General features: G+C 29.7%; 1 protein-coding gene across 1 annotated transcript in view; it reads left to right on the forward strand.

The window, feature by feature from the left end:
* The window catches only part of LOC142227181 (ras-related and estrogen-regulated growth inhibitor-like protein), a 59,971-nt gene extending 49,808 nt beyond the window's left edge, over positions 1-10,163 (forward strand). The window contains exon 5 of the mRNA XM_075297583.1: positions 8,832-10,163. Within this exon, the coding sequence (XP_075153698.1) occupies positions 8,832-9,152 (321 nt within the window). The 3' untranslated portion in view covers positions 9,153-10,163. The remainder of the gene's footprint in view (positions 1-8,831) is intronic.
* Positions 10,164-23,487: the final 13,324 nt, after the last annotated feature.

The following is a 23,487-nucleotide window of genomic DNA, read 5'->3' on the forward strand; positions in this document are numbered from 1 at the left end:
TGGCATCTCTTAGCAGCAAACTGTCCATCAGTTGTGAATAAAGAATTTGTTTGAGATTTCTGTTTTCTTTTTTTTATGGCAACTGGCTTGTCGTAACCCCTTGCTGTGAATTGTGGGAGATACCCCATTACATTTGACTGATCATTAAATGATTCTTAGTGGATTCAACCCAAAAAAAAAAAATCTATATAATTTATACAATGCTCAGAAGCCTCCAATTTTCATAAAAATTCTACAATAATTGGAGCGCAACGCAAGTTCAACGACATTTTTCAATAATTTGTTTTTTACCCACACATAAACGCAATTTTGTTTTTTTTTTTTTTATACTGTGTTGCCTTGTTCAAATTATGTTTCTTAATAATTAATATCGAAAAAAAAACGAACACACACAGACATTCTTTTAGAATATTTTTTAATATGCCACCTCTAAGGTCTAATGCGCCTCCTTGACTACGGACTTACCTGTGTTTTCATAAGCTTGATAAAATGTGCCCAAGGTTAGACGGGTCGTGCTCTCATCTAAATTTTTGGTGAGGATCTACATAAATTTTAATACTGGCCCCCACTCTTATTGGGTTAATCGAATTGGTTTTATGGTATTTTTATAGATTTTTTTTTTAAATCTTCAATATATAAGGCCTCTTTAGGCTAACTAAACAATCTATTTGAAGGTCAGAAAAGTTTAGTTTATTTTACACAATTTATAATAACAAACAAAGCAATAACAACACGTCTTGGACAATCTTCGTTCGTTACAAATTTTTATTTGCAAGAAATATCTTAAACAAATAAACAAAAAAAGCGAAACATGAAAAATGTAAAAAAGTATACAAATTGGCAAGAATTAAGAAAAAAAAATAGTGGAAAGAATTTAAGGGGCACTTGAATTTATATAAATATTTATATATTTGTTACAAAATATTTGATTAAATATTTTATGAAAAATTGCTTTTAACAAGAAAATATTGCAGATATTTGAATGTTAAATATTAGATATACATAACAATAATCAATTTCCGACTAATTTCGCTATGGGAAATGGATCAACCCCAGAACTGATAAAGGACCAGAGCTTGTATGGATATGTTTGCTATACGTTGATAACAGATAATTATAATAATGAGTTTTCAATAAATTTATAGTCCTAGTATATTTTTAATATCAATAGAGTACAGAAATGAATAATATAGATTAAAAGTTTCAATAAACTGCAGCTTCAACAGCGTTTCTGGGATAGGCCTTCAGTGTGCCTAGGTAGATGTATATTTTGAAGTTTAATTTTCTGTCAAATTAGAACGCACACTTGAAACATATTCATAAGATGTGATAGTCCTTTTGATAAATAGAATACTAGCTCATTTCAATAGTCTATATCAATTTTCTGCAGTTCATAAAATTGAGTACCAAAGTGACTATAAATTCGGTTCTATTTATATATGTATATAATTTATAATATTGGATTTTATGAAATTTTTATTAATAAATTAATAATATAGATTAAAATTTAAAAATTTCTATAAACTACAGCTTCGACAGCGTTTCTGGGATAGGCAGTCAGTGTGCGTAGATAGATGTATATTTTGAAGTTTAATTTTCTGTCAAATTAGAATGCACACATGAAGCATGTTCATAAGGTTTGAAAGTCCTTATGACAAATAGAATAGTACTTCATTTCAGTAGTCTATATCAATTTTCTGCAGCTCATAAAATTGAGTACCAAAGTGAGTATAAATTCGGATCTATTTATATATAATTTATTATATTGGATTTTATGAAATTTTTATTATTAAATTAATAATATAGATGAAAATTTAAAAATTTCGATAAACTACAGCTTCGGCAACGATTCTGGAATAGGTCGTTCAATGTGCACCATTTTCGCATAGAGATATGTATATTTTGAAGTTAAATTTTCTGTCAAATTGGAATGCACACATGAAGCATATTCATAAGATTTGAAAGTCCTTTTGATAAATAGAATAGTAGCTTATTTCAATAGTCTATATCGATTTTCTGCAGTTCATAAAATTGAGTACCATTAATTTAAATTTTGTTTATAAATGCATAGAATTAATATTATTGAATATTTACAATTACAAAACGAATTGATATTAAATCAGGCATCCACATCTCATTTAACTTAATGATTCTGGTACCATATTTAGATAGTCTGAATCATGTGTGCAGCCATATTGTTTTAGTTATGAAGAAATTTATTGCATGTAACCAATTTATTGTGTCCATTACATTCATTCATGTAAAATCCCTTTTTTGTATATATTTACAAGATACATTCTAAAGCGACATGGCATTAAATCACATATACATTATTTTTTATACTAAACTAGGTATCAAAATTATATAACCTGGACAATGTAAACTTTTGAGACCAGTAAACAGTAATTCACTCAGTATATAAAGGGTTATTTAATATACTGGGGGCTAATCACGGCATTCGATATCGAGAACTTTTGATCGAAATCTAAATTTGTCGGATCACGCGAGTCGATATCGAGTTTTTTTGATCGACAATTTTTTCGATTGGTAAATTGCAATCGTAAAACATTTTTCACTTGTTTTTTACATTGTTTTCGCCATATAGGAATAGTAAATATATTAGTTTTAGTTCGAATTGTTGCTAGTTTGTAGTAAATTTACATATGTTATAATGAACATATTTTGAATATTTAGGACTAATGCAACTCCAATAAATGTTAAACAAAAATTGGTCATAGTCGAGTTCGGGAGCGAGCATCCTAGCTTGGCGGAGAACCATATGTAAAGTGCATATGCTAGATCGGTATCCAAGAGATTGTGATCAACCATTCCGTGACAACATAACGCTTCTGGACCACCTTGTAAGAATAGTGAATAATGAAGGCTTCCACTGGAAAAATGCTTTAAGACGGCAGACAATTGTAAAGCGATAGAATTGACGTTGACATGCCACCAAAAATTATTTTCTATTTCGCCTCCTTCGTCAGCCGAAATCGTCCATTGAGCCTGCAAAAAGGTGACATTCTAACAGTGCACACCATTTCAAACCCATGTACTTACACCAATAACAATGTGCCCTTTTATTCCTTATTTGTCGCCGAATTATTTTATATTCATCTCATCCTCCAAGTAGGAAGGAATTCGGAGGAATGTAAAAATATTGGTCCATAAGATATAATGCAATACAATTTACTTTTTACTTTGAAATCTTCAAAAACATGTGTTTTTCTACATTCTATTTTGTGTCGCTAATTTAATTTTGTCATTTCATCTTGTTCTACTTCGTTTTTTGCTGTTGGCAATGCTAGAGAAATTGCATCAAATTTCGATCGAATGCCGTGATCCAAACTTTTAATCGTATCGACAATTTTTTCGATACGATTATGAATTCGATATCGAGTGCCGTGATTAGCCCCCTGAATTGATATTCAAACTAAAATTTTATCAATGAATAATTCTGATATAAAGTTCTTTAGAGATTAAATATTTTTCATGAGTGCTGCATGATGTAATATTAAATGTGGCCTTTTGGATAATGTTCTAAAAAAGCATATTTGGATTATATTTATATTTTTTTTAAATTGCACACTAAACCAATCTACATTGCACACTAAACCAATCTACAACTCTAAAAAGAGTATAGTGCCCTTTCGTTATTTTTATGAAGACCCCTGATTTCTTTTAATGAACCAAGAAAAAAATTGTGCCCATAATGCCAAAATGATAAACAAAACACATGTCCACACATGCATAAAATGGTGCTCTCAAGGCGAAAACATATGCTGTTTGTTTTTCAAATGTCTATTCTCTTGGTTCCGAATGTCTATTCTCTTTATTAAAATTAAATAATATTTAGACTTAAGCATATCAAATTTTTGGCCCTATCATAAAACAATTTTCCGAAACAACATACAAGCGGTTTCACAGAAATTGTTCTCGTTTGATTCTTTCGCTGTTATGTTGATATCTTTCGTCAACTCTCCCGGTTTCCATCTCTATTTCTTTCTCTATACTCTCTCTGTCGCTTTGAATAAAATATCACAACATATGTATGTTTAGTCGAAATTTGTAAATTTAGATATGTTTGCATTCACACATATGATTTTTATGAAACATTCATGCCACAAACATAATATATTCTAACATATTAAAATAGATGTCCCAAACATTTAGTGTTAGTTTAGGAACATTACATGTTTGCACTTAAATATATTGTGTTTTAAAATTGTGCCCGAAACACATTTTGTTTATATCGGAATATATATATTGTATGAAATTTTATAAATGCATTTACAATAATACCCTACGGGAAATTGGTGCAAATTGCCACTGACGGAACTATCACAGAACTGGTACTTGTGCTCCGTAATTTATTTATTTCCGTACTCCCTTGACATTAAAATCTTAGATCCATTAAGATTTAATATCAAGCATTTTCACATTTATTGAAATAAAATTATCAGAATAACCTATTGTTCGACATATTCCAAAAGTTTTTTTTATTTGGGGTTCGATTGCGATACCCAAATTGAAACAGATTTCTAAGAGTTTATCCGAGACTTGTCCCAGGACGTGTCCTATGGGATGAGTCCAAAACGCGTCCTAAAATGTAATTTACCCCGTCAATGACAAACCCATGTTAAACTGACCGGTCCCATCCATACGTTTTGACCAGAACTGGAACTGGTCCATACACACCAGGAACTAGTCCTGTACCGGTTCTGTGCTTGATCCATTTCCCGTAGGGATATCTATATAAAATTCTTATAAAACCACAAAATGATATGATACACTTCGACTAAAAATTTTAAAATATCTATTAACTTGTCATTAACCACAATTGAGAAAAGCTTTCAAATTTTACAAAATGCTAAAACTTTTTGTGTGTGCAATCTAATACACCTTATAATAGTTTTATATTTATGACAAGAAATATTGTATCTATAATATCAACAACAACAATGTTTAGGGTTTTATTTATTTTTAATTGTTCTAGTTTGTAAGGATTTTATTTCATAAACTTAAACAAAAATAAAATAAAATTCAGTGAAAATATAAATGCAAGATTGATTTTGACTTCAAACATTTCTGAACAATCAATAAACGGGTGCATTCTAAATAAATCGTTTTTAGCTCACTACTTCTACTAATACATAATAATTAAATATTTTACGAATTGACTTGTAAAAATTCTTATCATTTTTATTTTAGGTATCTTATATACTCTATCCAATTTGTTAATTTTTCTATGTGTGCAGCTTGAATTGGTTAAAATTCATCGAAAATATGTTTATCTTATTTAACTTATTAAAATTATAATTGCCTTGTGGTTTAATAAAATTTGGTAAATTTCCCTCAATTATCATAAACCTCATGGAAACTTTTCCAAATATTAATACAATTTATGGCATACTCTCTCGCTGTGTTTATTTATTCATCGAATTGGGATAAATCTTCCATTTGAATAATTTGCCATACAATTAAAAGATACTGGACGTAGAAAATATAACGAATATCATATAGTCATATGAGAGACTAATTTATAAATATTTGCAAATTTCCAATCTTAAAAGAAAATGAATTTGAAATGTGTGTTTCCGGAAATTTTATTACATTTTGGGAAATTTCCCTTAATTGTCATAAACCTCTTGGATAATTCTCCAAACATTATTAAATTTTGTGGCATACGCTCTCACTGAGTTTATTTATTCATAGACACATGATAAGTCTTCCATTTGAATAATTTACAAAATAATTAAAAGATATTACGAATATTATAATCACATGGGAGACTAATTTATAAATATTTCAGAAGTTCCCATTTTCAAATCAAATTTTAATGATCAATGTGTTTTTTCCGGAAATTTCCGCCAAAGAAATTTCTATTGTTTTCCCTTTGAATGTTGAGCATATTAAACATAAATTTTTCTTTATCTATATTTTGTTGGACATTTTCCATAAATTATTTGTTTTTATATTCTTTACATTTTCAAGGACATTGATCACCGTTTTTGGTCTTTAGTCAACTATTCCCTTGACCATGTACAAAAAAAAAAAAAATTGACACAATTTCCTGAAAAATAATATGTATATGCCAAATGTTTTCATTTATATTCCTCATAGCTTTAGTAATAAAACCTTTTGAATATACGACGAGCAAAAAATCAATCAATTTTCAATGCCTACATTTTTACACAATAATCACAATTTGTTTGAGGAAATACAAAAATGTTTACATGAAAAAGTCATTTTAAGCAGCATATGCTAGCGGATTTCTTAGCTCTAGTTGTTAAACTATTGGCCCCTAAGAAACAACAAAAATTTCGTAATATTAGCAGGGGTTGTGTTTTCTTGCCAATAGATGAATTGATCTACCAATGCGTTTGCTATAGTATAAATTGTTTTTTGTTTTTTTTTTTTTTTATATTTTAGATACGAGTAATAACACAAAATTTGAAGCCAAAATAAATATAGAATTTTATTGTTTGTCCTTTTTTATTTGGCTTATTTATAATTTCCTACAGTTTGGTGATTTATTTTGGACTATTTTAAAAAAGGTAAACAAATATGTTAAACTAATTTAAAAATACTTTATTAATTTGTATATTTAAGTTAATAACTAACATTTAATATTATATGCGATATTCATAGGGATTAAATTTATTTAATTTGTATGGTCTCTGTAACATGTGTTTTTTTGTGTAAATAATTTATATGAAAATATTAGACATTAAAGAAAAAATATTTTTTAATATTTTTACAAAATAATGTATCAAATGTTTCGCCATTATAAAAAACAAAAATTAAGTTTTTAATCTCCTTTGAAAACTATAAATAAAATTAGACAAATATTAGATGGAATTTGTGACATGTATGAGATGCATTGTTGCACTCAAAAAAAAAAGTGAACTCTCTATTTCACTAAAGTTCATGGAATTATTATGTTTGGAGAAAGTTTCCTTTACTCTAATAATTGTTTGTGTAAGTTAGTTAAATTAAATAAAACCAAGGAAAAAATATACTCAAATGAAGCATAAAGATAAACTAAATTCGTGTCTTCCACAAAATAGTTCAGAATTTCTTTAAATTTGTAAATTTTACCAAAAATGCGTCCATCATGAACTTCGTACATACAAAAAAATTTTTTTCTGATTCATCACGAAATTAATTGATCCTATTATTTTTTTAATTGAAATGTCTTCAATCACGAAAATGATAGTATCAATCACAGTTTTAATTGGGTATAAACAAATATTTGATTAAAAAAATTAATTGATTTATTGGAAAATTTCAATTATTTTTTTAATTGATTCAATTGAAAACTTAAGCAATGTTGATTGCAAAACTCAATTAAATTTTTGAATTAAAAACGTAACTAGTTTCAATTACTTTTTTATTTGACTTGGTGTTTTTAATTTGATTAAAATATTGATTGTTTGAAATAAATTTTTATTTTTTAACTGACTTAGTTTTGCGAGTTTGATTAAATACTTAATTGTATCAATTAATTTTTTAATTAAAATTTTTAAAATTTTCAATCGTTGACTTAATTAATTTAATGGTTCCTATCTTGATTAAAAAGTTAATTGTATCAATTAATTTATTAATTGAAAAAAATATTCAACTACACTCAACTTTTTAATTGGAAATCTTTGGGTGATATTTTTTTCTGTGTGTGTCACTAAAGACATTCTTGCAATTTTGAACTCCAAGTTTTTCCTTCAAACTACAAAATTTTCTTTAACAAGTGAAAAAACTTAGTTATGTCTAATAAATTTTCTTGAATTTGTGGAAAAATATTTACTTATTTTTATGACATCGGCATGACACCAACGTTTATAATACTGTTTAGTTAAAATGTTCTACAAATATTCAAAATTTTCTAAAATTAATGCAAAGTTTTCTTCCCGGTGGGTTCACTGTTTTTTCAGTGTGGACAGAGGGATAGCTAAGGCTAAATCATTTCTGCCAGTGGCTCTGATTAATTTGTTAAATATAAAACAAGATTGAAGTCTACATTTAAATCTTTACTTTACGTTTAAATAATATAAGATCTGCGTTACCGTTGAGAATTTCTAAAATGTGGCACAAAAAGTATCACATGCAATAAACGGTTGCACAACCATTTTAAAAAGTATCAGACATTTCCATAAATAAAAAAATATATAAATTAAATTCATTTATATTAGTTTTTCTAAACAGAATGGTGAAATTATCCTAATAATAATTTTATCTCGATTTCATAGAAAGTCCTATCTTATACTCAACAATTCAGGAGAGTTAACACAATTTATATGGTACAAAGAACTTTCGTTGCATAGTTTTAGGCGAAGTAAAAACTGATCACAAATATAGTAGCGCAGCGTAAACCAGATTATTGTTGAAGGTACCGATAACATCTTAGCTGGATTTGTGATGAAAATTTACAAAATATATTACAGTATAAAAGGAATAACTAAAGGGTGGCACAATGTGACAAATATGTGGCTTAAATATGTAAAAAGTATGGAATTTAAAAAAAAGATGACACAAAAGTATCGATGCTTGAAATAAGTGTCAAATTTACCACTAAAGTAGATGATCAAATCCTGACTGATGTGTGGGTATATAGGCTGGATAACATACATATCCATTGTATGGTTTAAAAGTTGATTAACAAGCTTTGTTTTAATGGATCTTCATGAAATCGGGGGTAAAAGATCTAATTTTAGAATTTCCTTTCTAAATGAAAATAATTTATTCAAGTGTGCATTAATTTTTCTCTTTATGTTCTTTATACCAATACAATAACTAATAATCCTTTATTTCTTTTATTCACCATCTCATTTTAGGTCCACGAAAAAGAAGGTGCTGCCCTCGCTGCTGCCAGTTCAATTGGCTTCTGTGAAGTTTCGGTAGCCGAGTATACACCCACGCTGTATAAAGCATTCGAAAAACTGATAATCGATTCAAAAGCCAGGCCACAAAAACAAAATCGCAAATTCTCTGTGAGTAAAATGCTGGGAACACTGATTGGCAACAATAGCTATAGTCAAAAATCTTTGGGCTCCATTAATCATCAAGGAACTGTGGTGCCCTGCCACAAAGGTGAATTACATAAATCGCGTGTTTTGAAAAGACGCCAGGGGTTCACAGCCACAACGAGTCTGTGACCAGCACGTGAAGATAATTGGTAAATCAGAGAAATTTGTAGAAAAAAACAACATGAAACCAACAGGACAAAAACCAAAAATTATATTTAGAAAGAAACTGGAGATTTTTATATTTACAAAATTGCATGCATATATTGTGTATGTGTATAACCAACTAACTATACTATGAACTATGAAATTTATATATGTATAAGGAATTTTTTCATGTATCAAAGCCATAATTGATTTTGTAATTATGGTGGAGACAAAACAAAAATATAGAAAACGCTAAATTAGCATTACTTAGAGATTAAGATAGGGAGCTAAAGAAAAACCAATTAAGTAAAAACAAGGAAATTAAACATTTTGTAAGAAATTAAAAATTAAGATCTTAACTGAATTTCTGTAGTCACAAAACGTACAAAAAATATTGAATAAAAAAAATATTTTTTGTAAACATATTGGTATTTGGTAGAAAAGTGTACTTGGTACAATTCTAAGGATTTTTGGTATTTTTAAGAGTAAAGGACACATAACTCACAAAAAAAAATAATATTTTTTGTATAAGAAATGCTTGACAAGTAATGTTTTTTTTGTTTTCTAAGTTTTTATTAGGAAAAAAAGTGTATGATAAATAATATTCAAATATTTTGTGTATTTAAATGGAATTTTGAAAAACAAATGCTTAACTATAAAACAAAGTCACAATAGTCAACACAAACTTCATGTAATTCGTAACCACCTATAAAATATATCAAAAGCCAAAAAACATTCCTTTCTTAACTGCACAAAAAAAAAACTATAATAAAATATAAGACAACATTTTAAATAAATATCAAACTAAAATATTTATGTAAACTACATATTATCAGCAATAACCAACCCCTTTACCCCACAACATTTGTATCCCTTCAAATCTATAGAAATATGCTCAATAGAAACCTTTTCAAAATCTTACAAAACAGTTCAAAATTTCATTTGAAAACAAAATTTTGAAATATTTATTGTTTTGCTTTTCAAATGCAAAAACAATTAAACCAAAGAAAAAAGAAGAATATGAAAAAGTGAAATAAACAAAAACAAACTGAAATTATTTGGATTTTTTGTCTTATAGCTGACAACTGAAGGCCAAACAAACAAAAAATCCAAATTGTAAAGAACTGTGATATAAAAAGGTTTTAATTTAATTTGAAAATTTGGAGAAAAATTATTATGAAAATTTTTAAGATTAAAAAAACCTAGAGGTTTTTTAATCTTAAAGAAAAAAATTGTAAAATTAAACAAAAAAAAATAAACATAAATCTAGAATAATTTCCTAAAAATTATTCTTTAAAACATTTTATGTTTTATTACCAAAAAAATACTGTATAAGGAAAACTCCCCTCCCGCTAACAACTAAATCTAAAACAAAACGACTAACAAAGAAAATGTCATGTTTTCTGTTTCACATAGCAATGTAGGAAAAATTGTAATAATTATTTAGTTATAATTATTATGAATTTTTTTGTTCATTTTCTTTTATTTGTAATTTATATTTTTATATTTTATGTTCTTTATAAAAATATAAATGCCTAAACAACGAACTCCACAAAAACGAATTTAATTTTCATTTTGAGTATTCATCATTCATTTTTAACTCGTAATGAGTAAAAAGAATACTTAAATTTTGAGAATTTTGAAAAACAAAACTCATGCAGATGGATTTCTTAGAAAAATCTCTAATTAAAAAATAATAAATTGTTATCAAAAAGAAAATTAAATTCTCTTTTGCATTTATATTTTCAAAATTTTTTTATTTTCCATTTATTTTTGTATTCATTTCAAAAAGTTTTAATTTGCTTTTCTAGATTTTGTAAGACATTTTTAATTATTTAATTTTTGCTAAACAAATTGTATCCTCTGTATTAAAAACAAACAAAACAAAAAAAAATACAAAAACTATTTATGAATATTGAATAAATTTCAAAATGAACTTTTATTTAAATAAATGTTAAACAAAGTTGTTTTATTTCATCAATGGCATATGCTAAAGGGCTAAAAAAATGTTTTGGGTAGTAAAAACAAAAACTGATAAAATAATTTTCTTGGAAGCAAGAAATTTCTTTGAAAACACTTCAAGGACAACCAACAACGGTTACACTTATTATGAAAAATTACTTCGAGTGCCCATTCATAGAATCAAAATATTTTGGAAGTTTACGAATTAGGAAATTTTCCTTATCAAAAAACTAGACTTTCGTGCACTTTCGACTACAGAATCTCGGCCAAATGGGATACACTAAAGAAGACGAACCTTAGGTTCTGTTATATAGGGTCTAATGATATATCTCTTTGAAGGCAAATTTGCAATTTTTCTCAGGCGATGACATTTCATTTCAACGGTGTTCCTTTAGATCTGTGTGCTACTTCTTGGTTCATATGTGCCACATTTTAAATAATCGCTTCAATATCAATATATTTAATCCTGAAAAGTCATCCTTAATTTTTGTACACTAACGTAATCCTTCATCACATTAACCACAGCCTATTTCAAGGCACTTTAAATTGCATCGTGAGCAAAAATGTGATGGTACAGTTAATGGTAGGTCGAAAATAAAATTAAGCATCGTCATTTTGACGAAGGATGACTGTGTTGGCTTATCAATACACGGATAAACGTGTGTTGATGTTTATTTATTTCATTTGGGAAGAAAGAATTTTTTGTGTATATAAACAGTTTTCCATTATTATAGAATTACATTTGCCAGCCTGAAAGTATGCAAATGTCTAAGACAAAAATTTTAGATTAACAGTAATTTTACTTCAATTCCATCAATGATTTCTTCTTGAAATTCAATTTTATTTTTTAAACATCTAAAAGTAGCAAATTTCATATAATTTTTTTTTTTTGTTGAAATTTTTAATGGGAATTAATTTTAGACCAGACATCCTACTTTTTGTGAATTCTCGATACCATATCGACCGAACACAAGATTTTATTTGCTGAATATCAAAAAACTGACAAAATTTTCATTTTCATCTATAGAAATAAAATTTTGACAAAATGTTCTATAGAAATAAAATTATGACAAAGTTTTCTATAGGAATAAAATTTTGTCAAAATTTTCTATAGAAATAAAATTTTGAAAAAAAAATCTATAGAAATAAAATTTTGACAAAATTTTCTATAGAAATAAAATTTTGACACAATTTTCTATAGAAATAAAATTTTGACAAAATTTTCTATAGAAATAAAATATTGACAAACTTTTCTATAGAAATAACATTTTTGACAAAATTTTCTATAGAAATACAATTTTGACAAAACTTTCTATAGAAATAGAACTTTGACAAAATTTTCTATAGAAATAGAACTTTGACAAAATTTTCTTTAGAAATAAAATTTTGACAAAATTTTCTATAGAAATAACATTTTGACAAAATTTTCTATAGAAATAAAATTTTGACAACATTTTCTATAGAAATAAAATTTTGACCAATTTTTTTTATGGAAATAAAATTTTGACAAAATTTTATATAGAAATAAAATTTTGACAAAATTTTCTATAGAAATAAAATTTTTATAAAATTTTCTATAGAAATAAAGTTTTGACAAAATTTTCTATAGAAATAAAACTTTGACAAAATTTTCTATTGAAATAAAATTTTAACAAATTTTTCTATAGAAATAAAATTTTGACAACATTTTTTATAGAAATAAAATTTTGACAAAATTTTCTATAGGAATAAAATATTGACAAAATTTTCTATAGAAATAAAATTTTGACAAAATTTTCTATAGAAATAAAATTTTGACAAAATTTTCCATAGGAATAAAATTTTGACAAAATTTTCTATAGAAATAAAATTTTGAAAAAAATTTTTCTAGAAATAAAATTTAGACAAAATTTTCTCTAGTAGTAAAATTTTGAAAAAAAAATTTCTATAGAAATAAAATTTTTCAAAAACTTTCTCTAGAAATAAAATTTTGACAAAATTTTCTATAGAAATAAAATTTTCTATAGAAATAAAATATTGACAAAATTTTTTATGGAAATAAAATTTTGACACAATTTTCTATAGAAATAAAATTTTGACAAAATTTTTTATGGAAATAAAATTTTGACAAAATTTTCTATAGAAATAAAATTTTGACAAAATTTTCTATAGAAATAAAATTTTGACAAATTTTTCTATAGAAATAAAATGTTGACAAAATTTTCTATCGAAATAAAATTTTGACAAAATTTTCTTCAGAAATAAAATTTTGACAAAATTTTCAGTTTAAAAAAAATTTGACAAAATTTTCTATAAAAAAAAAATTTTGACAGAATTTTCTATCGAAATAAAATTTTGACAAAATTTTCTATAGAAATAAAATTTTGACAAAATTTTCTGTGGAAAAAAATTTTGACAAAATTTTCTATAAAAATAAAATTTTGACAAAATTTTCTATAGAAACTAAATTTTGACACAATTTTCTATAGAAATAAAATTTTGACAAATTTTTCTATAGAAATAAAATGTTGACAAAATTTTCTATAGAAATAAAATTTTGACAAAATTTTTTTAAGAAATAAAATTTTGACAAAATTTTCTGTGGAAAAAAATTTTGACAAAATTTTCTATAAAAATAAAATTTTGACAAAATTTTCTATAGAAATAAAATTTTGACATAATTTTCTTTAGAAATAAAATTTTGACAAAATTTTCTATAGAAATAAAATTTTGACAAAATTTTCTATGGAAATAAAATTGTGACAAAATTTTCTAAGAAATAAAATTTTGACAAAATTTTCTATAGAAATAAAATATTGACAAAATTTTCTAATGAAATAAAATATTGACAATATTTTCTATAGAAATAAAATTTTGACAAATTTTTCTATAGAAATAAAATTTTGACAAAATTTTCTTTAGAATTAAAATTTTGACAAAATTTTCTATAGAAATAAAATTTTGACAAAATTTTCTATAGAAATACAATTTTGACAAAATTTTCTATAGAAATACAATTTTGACAAAATTTTCTATAGAAATAAAATTTTTAAAAAACTTTCTCTAAAAATGAAATTTTGTCAAAATTTTCTATAGAAATAAAATTTTGACAAAATTTTCTATAAAAGTAAAATTTGGACAAAATATTGTTTTAGAAATAAAAATTAAAAAGTTGATTGAAGTTAAACCATTCAGGAAGTTTAGGATATGTTCAAATAGAAAGTTTCAGAGAAGAAAGACCGGTTATTGAATTTTCAATATAAAATTGCCATAATATATATCGGATTTTTTTCGAAATATGCATTTTTATGATATTTGGAAAAAACCGTTCATGCCGGTTAAAAAACATCGCCCACAGATATTACACCTAACAGAAGCGAAAACGTGTTTTCATCACTCTAATCATAATGTACGGGCTATCATGTCTGTCTGATTTTAGTTCATTCTTACTTGTTCACTTGTGTCTCCTATACGTTATTTTGGAAATGTACACGTGTATGGTGGTAGGGGGTATTTCTCTAACCCATCTTCAAATTTTCGTGGAATTGTCTACCAAACATAGCGTAGTTCTGATAACCACCAAGCGGACTGTAAATTTTCATTGAAAACTTTCAAGAGAAAAACAAATCCTCGTGGAGAGTTATTCAAGTGAAAGAACCCATAGCTATGCTTCCAAAAACAACTTAAACAATTTATTCTGCAAGCGAATATTATGATTTCAGATTATGAGAAATAAAATAAAAAAATTTCCATTTTTTATATGACACGTGCCTATCAAATTTGAATAAACTAAAGAAGAATTTATTTTATATGTCGATACAGAACGAGAACAAAAACCAAACAAAATAAATATACTATTTACCCAAGTTTAAGTTTAAAATGAATTCTTTATTTCAAGGTTGAAAATGTCTTAGATTCTTTGTTTACTTTGAGGACACGTGCTTAATATTATCCAACCTTTCGCCTCAATATTTGTTTACAAGCAATTTGTAGTTTGTCTCTTTTCTAAGTCATGCAAAAAGTTTAGTGAACTCACACCATGGGCCATTTTATATTTTAAACCAAATTTGCCAGGCAATAGAAAAATTATTGTTTCTATTTGCAAAATATGAATATCGGTAGAAGGTAAATGATTATGCTTAGCAGATCATAAAACGTGAAATTTAATAGTACACCTCCCTCCTCCAAGCAAATAAGGAATGCTTAAGGCGAGAGACGATAATAGTTTGCGAGCAAATTGTGGTATGACCCACAAATGGTTGACCTAGTTTTCGTATCTGTTTATGTTGCCTCTATATTAAAATAATAGCAATTTTATAATTAAAAGTGGAAACGATTGTGCAAATTATGAAAATATTTGAGAAAATAAAAAATGAAAATATTTTGCTAGTGAAACACACAGCAAAATAATTTGCTAAAATTCACTTTTTTAATCGAGAAAATTCTTTCCAATATATAAAGACAGCCAATCATTTAACATTAAGTTGATGTATGAAGGGAACTATTTTCAATTGACAATAAATGCATCACCCAGAAAATATAGTTTATTGCACTTTTGACCACTTTAAGATACGAAGGTTTCCTTTTATATTCCGGAACAATGCTCAAAAAATACAAGTATCCTCAAAAAAAAAAGAGTATATAAAAAGTGTCCCCGAACAATGCGGTACGATTATAAAAATATATTAATCGAGATTTTTTTCGGAATAAATTCTTAAACATTTGAAAAACTATCTCGTTTTTAATATGCGCTCCTCGTATGAAAAAAACTTTATTGGCTTCAAACAATGAATGTTTCCATACAGTGCGTTATACTGGTTAAAGTTTGGGGACAATCCTCAAAGAATGCAAATGACCTCATTGTCCCCGAACAATTCGGTACGACCATATAAAAATTATTAATTGAGTTTTGCGTTCAAAAGCGACGGGAGCTTTTTTTTACACCCCTAACTTTACATGTTTCAATACAGGTGTAAATGTATTTTCAAAGTCTACAGCGTGATACGGTCAAAATTTTGTCAAGGGAAAACGCGTGTAAATCGGTGAAATCGTTGATTTAAAAAATCAAATTAAATTTCTTTTTCAAGTTCAATTAGTATAAAATTCAGGAAAAATATTCAGTTAGGCTTTCGCTTTTCCAAATCCGAATTGACGGGCCTCACGCTTGACACCTGCCATCAGATTTTGTACAGCCACCTTGTCCACCTTCTTCGCCGCAGAAAGCCAGTTTGCCTTGAACTGCTGCTCGTCCTTAGCAGTTTTTTTGGTCTTCTTTAGGTTCCGCTTGACAATAGCCCAGTATTTCTCAATTGGGCAGAGCTCTGGCGTGTTGGGAGGGTTCTTGTCCTTGGGAACCACCTGCACGTTGTTGGCGGCGTACCACTCCCTGGCCTTGTAACCATAATGGCAAGATGCCAAATCCGGCCAAAACAGTACGGAACAACCGTGTTTCTTCAGGAAAGGCAGCAGACGTTTATTCAAACACTCTTTCACGTAAATTTCTTGGTTGACAGTCCCGGAAGCTATGAAAATGCTGCTTTTCAAGCCACAGGTACAGATGGCTTACCAAACCAGATATTTCTTTGCGAACTTTGACAGTTTTATGTGCTTGAAAATATCTGCTACCTTTCCCCTTCCTTTTGCCGTATAAAACTCCTGTCCCGGAAGCTGCTTGTAGTCGGCTTTGACGTAGGTTTCGTCGTCCATTACCACGCAGTCAAACTTCGTCAGCATCGTCGTGTACAGCCCCCGGGATCGCGCTTTGGCCGTCGTATTTTGTTTATCATCGCGATTTGGAGTCACTACATTCTTGTAAGTCGATAGTCCGGCTCGTACAGATGGCTTGCCAAACCAGATATTTCTTTGCGAACTTTGACAGTTTTATGTGCTTGAAAATATCTGCTACCTTTCCCCTTCCTTTTGTCGTATAAAACTCCTGTCCCGGAAGCTGCTTGTATTCGGCTTTGACGTAGGTTTCGTCGTCCATTACCACGCAGTCAAACTTCGTCAGCATCGTCGTGTACAGCCTCCGGGATCGCGCTTTGGCCGTCGTATTTTGTTTATCATCGCCATTTGGAGTCACTACCTTCTTGTAAGTCGATAGTCCGGCTCGTTTTTTGGCTCGATGCACGGTTGTAGACGATACACCCAGCTTATTTGCGGCATCTCGGAGAGAGAGGTTAGGGTTTCGCTTGAAACTACCGGCAACTCTCTTTGTCGTCTCAGCGGCTTCCGGTTTTCGATTTCCCCCCGATCCAGACTTCCTGGCTGTCGACAAACGTTCCCCAAACACTTTAATTACATTTGTAACGGTTGATTTGGCAACTTTTAGTGATTTTGCCAGATTTACGTGCGAGTAGCTCGGATTTTCGCGATGCGCGAGCAAAATTTTGATATGCTGCTCTTCTTGCTTGAACGGCATTTTGACAACTGAATAGTGAATTCCAAAATCAAAATAGGAGCAACATTTTACACACACCTTCAAAATGAGGGGTGTTCAGGTTTTTTAAATGCAAAATTGAAAAAAATACGTCAAGTTTATATTGACCAAATTTTGACCGTATCACCCTTTATACAAAATTCTAATGGAGAGAGCATACAAGAATTTTTTTGGACTTTCGATTTAATTTGCGTATAAATCAAGTATTGAATTATTTCATTATTTTCATCCAACGTTTTGTTGGGATATTAATAAATATTGATCATCGAAAATATGTTTTTCAAAATATTCCCCATTAAGATCTATATACATGCGTTCACTAATTGAAAAAATTACGTTCCATAGTCGTGAACGTAAGGTGACAAAATGAAGCGGAAACGTTCACAAAAAATCAAAACGGAATGTTCACAATTTCGTCCACGGGCTTTCACGATTTCATGAACGATATTCGTTTTTCTTTGGCCATGAAAAGTTTTAAAATAATCGTTAGACGTTATAATGGCAACTCCCTAGGTGGTGCAATGTGCTAAGACGACTGTTAATGCGTATGGTGCAGAAAACACAGGTTCGAGTCACGCTAGCGGAAATCTTTTTTATACACTCCAAAATAGGACGGAATGACAAAGTTAATATACCCCCAGTATATTAACTTTGTCATTCCGTTTGTAACACATCGAAATATTGCTCTAAGACCCCATAAAGTATATATATTCTGGGTCGTGGTGAAATTCTGAGTCGATCTGAGCATGTCCGTCCGTCCGTCCGTCTGTTGAAATCACGCTAACTTCCGAACGAAACAAGCTATTGAATTGAAACTTGGCACAAGTAGTTGTTATTGATGTAGGTCGCATGGTATTGCAAATGGACCATATCGGTCTACTTTTACGTATAGCCCCCATATAAACGGACCCCTAAATTTGGCTTGCGGAGCCTCTAAGATAAGCAAATTCCATTCGATCCGGCTGAAATTTGGTACATGATGTAAGTATATAGTCTCTAATAACGGTGCAAAAATTGGTCGACATTGGTCTATAATTATATATAGCACCCATATAAACCGATCCCCAGATTTGGCTTGCGGAGCCTCTAAGAGAAGCAAATTTCATCCGATCTGGCTGAAATTTGGTACATGGTGTTAGTATATGGTATCTAACAACCATGCAAAAATTGGTCGACATTGGTCTATAATTATATATAGCCCACAAATAAACCGATCCCCAGATTTGGCTTGCGGGGCCTCTAAGAGAAGCAAATTTCATCCGATCCGGCTGAAATTTGGAACATGGTGTCAGCATATGATCTCTAATAACCGTGCAAAAATTGGTCCACATCGGTTCGTAATTATATATAGACCCCATATAAACCGATCCCCCGATTTGGCTTGTGGAGCCTCAAAGAGAAGCAAATTCCATTCGATCCGGCTGAAATTTGGTACATGATGTAAGTATATAGTCTCTAACAACTGTGCAAAAATTGGTCTACGTCGGTCCATAATTATATATAGCCCCCCATATAAACCGATCCCACGATATGGCTTTCGGAACCTCTAAGAGAAGCAAATTTCATCCGATCCGGCTGAAATTTGGTACATGGTGTTAGTATATGGTCTCTAATGACCATGCAATAATTGGTCCACATCGGTCCATAATTATATATAGTCCCCATATAAACCGATCCCACGATATGGCTTGCGAAGCCTCTAAGAGAAGCAAATTTCATCCGATCCGGCTGAAATGTGGTACATGGTGTTAGTATATGGTCTCTAATGACCATGCAATAATTGGTCCACATCGGTCCATAATTATAATTATGACCTCCGGAGTCTCCGGGAAGACCAAAATTCATTCGATTCAGTCTTCATTCGATTCAGTCTTACGTAGAAGTTTCTACGCAATCCATGGTGGAGGGTACATAAGATTCGGCCTGGCCGAACTTACGGCCGTATATACTTGTTTAATTTTGTTTATAAAGTCGTAACCATAACGTTTTCAGATCATGAAATCATTGTCAGATTGACACCGCCTGTTCACAGTTTGACACCACATGTGTGTTGATTCACTTCCATGAACGAATCGTTTTGAAATGAGCACGGCGTGCATGATTTTTTTCTATGAGTGTTTAAACCAATTTTCGAAACACTTTTGCCACTCTGATTGAGATATCTCCAAAACATGCATTCTGAATGCATCAATCAAGTCAGGACTATATAGCGGATGACCCATCAAATCGATATTTTGGTACTCAAAATTGCAGTTGTTTGAGCCAATGTGATGCGTCTTTTTTCAGTTTTTTTATTTACCACTCAAAATTGTCTGTTGCGTTGTTCTATTCGTACGATTATGACATGTCCAGTTTTTCGAAAAAACTGGCGATCATTTGCATGTATTTTGATCTTCAGAGCACATTCAGCGGATTCACCGGATATTCGACTGTGTTGGATCCATGTTTCCATGTTTCTCGTCACAAAACGACGCCGAAAATACCTCGGATTGTGCCTAATATCCGACAAACACTGCTCTGAAATGGTCTAACGATTTGGTTTGGTGGCCGAATTATGAAACATCCAAATGAATTTGCACGCAATGCAAGTCAAGGTCAATCTTCACTGTTTATATAAAAGGGTTCACTAAAGATTGTGGGAGTTTTTTAGATTTTTTGGAATTAAAAAACATTTTTTTACTTTTAAACTTAATATACCGGCAAAAGGGAATGAAAATTCGAAAAATGGAATCTCTATCCTAATTTTAATTTTATTGATCCTAAATTTAAAGCCACATAGGTCCCCAAAATCCTTAAGGGAAGGTCAAAATCTTTAGATCCAAGTAAACTTTTTTTGGATTTTGGGGACCACATAGGTCCCCAAAATCTTTAGATCCAAGTAAACTTTTTTTGAGTGCAGCGATGAAACATGCATATAGTCAGTATTCCTTTCCAATAACTTAATAATACCCTCAAAAAAGGTGAACCTTCTATTTCATTAAAGCCAATTTAACTTTATTTTAGTTCATGAAATTATTATGTTTGTAGATTAAATGGGGAATGAACTAAATCAGGGCAAAAAAATGAAGCCTAAAGATTTCGTACTTCTCACAAAATAGTTCATTATTTCATTTAGTTTGTAAATTTTACTATAAATGCATCCACCTTCATCTTCATGTAGCGCTAAAGACAATCGTGAAATTTTGAACTCCAATTTTTCTTTAACAAGTGAAAAAATTAATTATTTCCTTATTATACCCTGCTCCACACTGTGGAACAGGGTATTATAAGTTAGTGCATATGTTTGCAACACCCAGAAGGAGACGAGATAGACACATGGTGTCTTTGGCAAAAATGCTTAGGGTGGGCTCTGTCCGTCTGTCCGTGAACACATTTTTGTAATCAAAGTCTATGTCGCAGTTTTAGTCCAATCGAGACGAGATAGACACATGGTGTCTTTGGCAAAAATGCTTAGGGTGGGCTCTGTCCGTCTGTCCGTGAACACATTTTTGTAATCAAAGTCTATGTCGCAGTTTTAGTCCAATCGACTTCAAATTTGTCACAAGTATGTGTTTTGGCTCAGAATAGATCCCTATTGATTTTGGAAGAAATCGGTTCAGATTTAGATATAGCTCCCATATATATATTTCGCCCCATATGGACTTATATGGCCCCAGAAGCCAGAGTTTTACCCTAATATACTTAAAATTTTGCACAAGAAGAACAATTAGTACTATAGTCAAGTGTGCCAAATTTTATTGAAATCGGTTCAGATTTAGATATACCTCCCATATATATCTTTCGCCCGATATGGACTAATACGGTCCCAGAAGCCAGAGTTTTACCCCAATTTGGTTGAAATTTTGTACAGGGAGCAGAATTAGCATTGTAGCTATGCGTGCCAAATTTGGTTGAAATCGGTTCAGATTTAGATATAGCTCCTATATATAGCTTTCGCCCGATTTACACTAATATGACCACAAAGGCCAATTTTTTGCTCCGATTTAGTTGAAGTTTTGCACAGGGAGTAAAATTAGCATTGTAGCTATGCGTTTCAAATTTGGTTGAAATCGGTTCAGATTTAGATATAGCTCCAATATATAGCTTTCGGCCGATTTACACTCATATGACAACAGAGGCCAATTTTTAACTCCGAATTTAGTTGAAATTTTGCACAGGGAGTAGAATTAGCATTATAGCTATGCGTGCCAAATTTGGTTGAAATCGGTTCAGATTTAGATATAGCTCCCATATATAGCTTTCGCCCGATTTACACTCATATGACCGCAGAGGTAAATGTTTTGCTCCGATTTAGTTGAAATTTTACACAGGGAGTAGAATTAGCATTGTAACTATGCGTGCCAAATTTGGTTCAAATCGGTTCAGATTTAGATATAGCTCCCATATATAGCTGTCGCCCGATTTACACTCATATGACCACAGAGGCCAATTTTTTACTCCGATTTAGTTAAAATTTTGCACAGGGAGTAGAATTAGCATTGTAACTATGCGTGCCAAATTTGGTTCAAATCGGTTCAGATTTAGATATAGCTGCCATATATATGTTTTTCTGAATTCGGCACAAATGGTCAAATTACCAACATTTTCCTTGTAAAATCGCCACTGCTTAGTCGAAAAGTTGTAAAAATGACTCTAATTTTCTTAAACTTCTAATACACATATATTGAGCGATAAATCATAAATAAACTTTTGCGAAGTTTCCTTAAAATTGCTTCAGATTTAAATGTTTCCCATATTTTTTACTAACATTGTGTTCCACCCTAGTGCACTAGCCAACTTAAATTTTGTAGAAGTCTATCAAATTCTGTCAAGATCGAGTGATATTTAAATGTATTTATTTGGGACAAACCTTTATATATAGCACCCAACACATTTGACGGATGTGATATAGTATCGAACATTTAGATCTACAAAGTGGTGCAGGGTATAATATAGTCGGCCCCGCCCGACTTTAGACTTTCCTTACTTGTTTTTATAATATCAGCGTGATATTATCGTTTTTAATACTGTTTAGTTAAAATTTTCTAAATTAACCAAAAATGTTCTTCGTAGTGGTTTCACAGTTTTTTCAGTGTATACCAACTGCTTTAATATTCATGTCCAATAAGCTCGTATTAAAATTGAAATAATATGTAAAGTATTTAATTTGAACGAAAAACCAGCCTGCATTGATATCATTCTAATATAAAAATAGAAAAAAACCGAAGCTAATTTAATTTTTTAAGTTCATGAAAATTTGTTTGATTGTAGTAAATTTTTTCACAATGTGATTTTTTTATTTCATTGTGATTTTTTATTTCCTTTTATTTTCCTTCTTGTTCTAATGACATGAAGAAGATTCGAATATATCACAAAATAGTTCATAATTTTTTAAAACTAAGACATCTAAGATTTCTGAATACTTTTTGCAAAAAATATTATCGAATTTAAGGACTTTAATGATTTAAGGATTTTAATGATTTTAATGATTTTGAAGATTTATTTCCAATTTTTAAGGACAAAACGGCATCAGTTCTACAGAAGTTTCTGTTATGTAAAGATACCCATTTTAAGAGGAATCTCCTAACTCTACACTCAAAAAAAAGTTTACTTGGATCCAAAGATTTTGGCCTTCCCGTAAGGATTTTGGTATTGATTCCGAGCCAAAGATGCGGCTTCTTTAAATCTAGGTTCAATAAAATTAAAATTAGGATACAGATCTCATTTATCCAATTTTCATTCCCTTTTCGCGGTACATTAATAAAGCTATTCACTTACAAACAAATGCCATAGTAAAAATCCAAATTATAATATTTAAAGTAAATAATGTTTTCTTAATTTCAAAAAAAAAAATTAAATCCAATATTTAAATCCTCAAAATAAGTCTTAGCCTATATTTGAAGCGTTTATATCTTAAATCTAAAGATGGGAGCCACCGTGTTGCAATGGTTAGAATGCCCG

Source organism: Haematobia irritans, chromosome 2 (assembly GCF_050003625.1).
Source record: "Haematobia irritans isolate KBUSLIRL chromosome 2, ASM5000362v1, whole genome shotgun sequence".
In the NCBI taxonomy this organism is placed as follows: Eukaryota; Metazoa; Arthropoda; class Insecta; order Diptera; family Muscidae; genus Haematobia; species Haematobia irritans.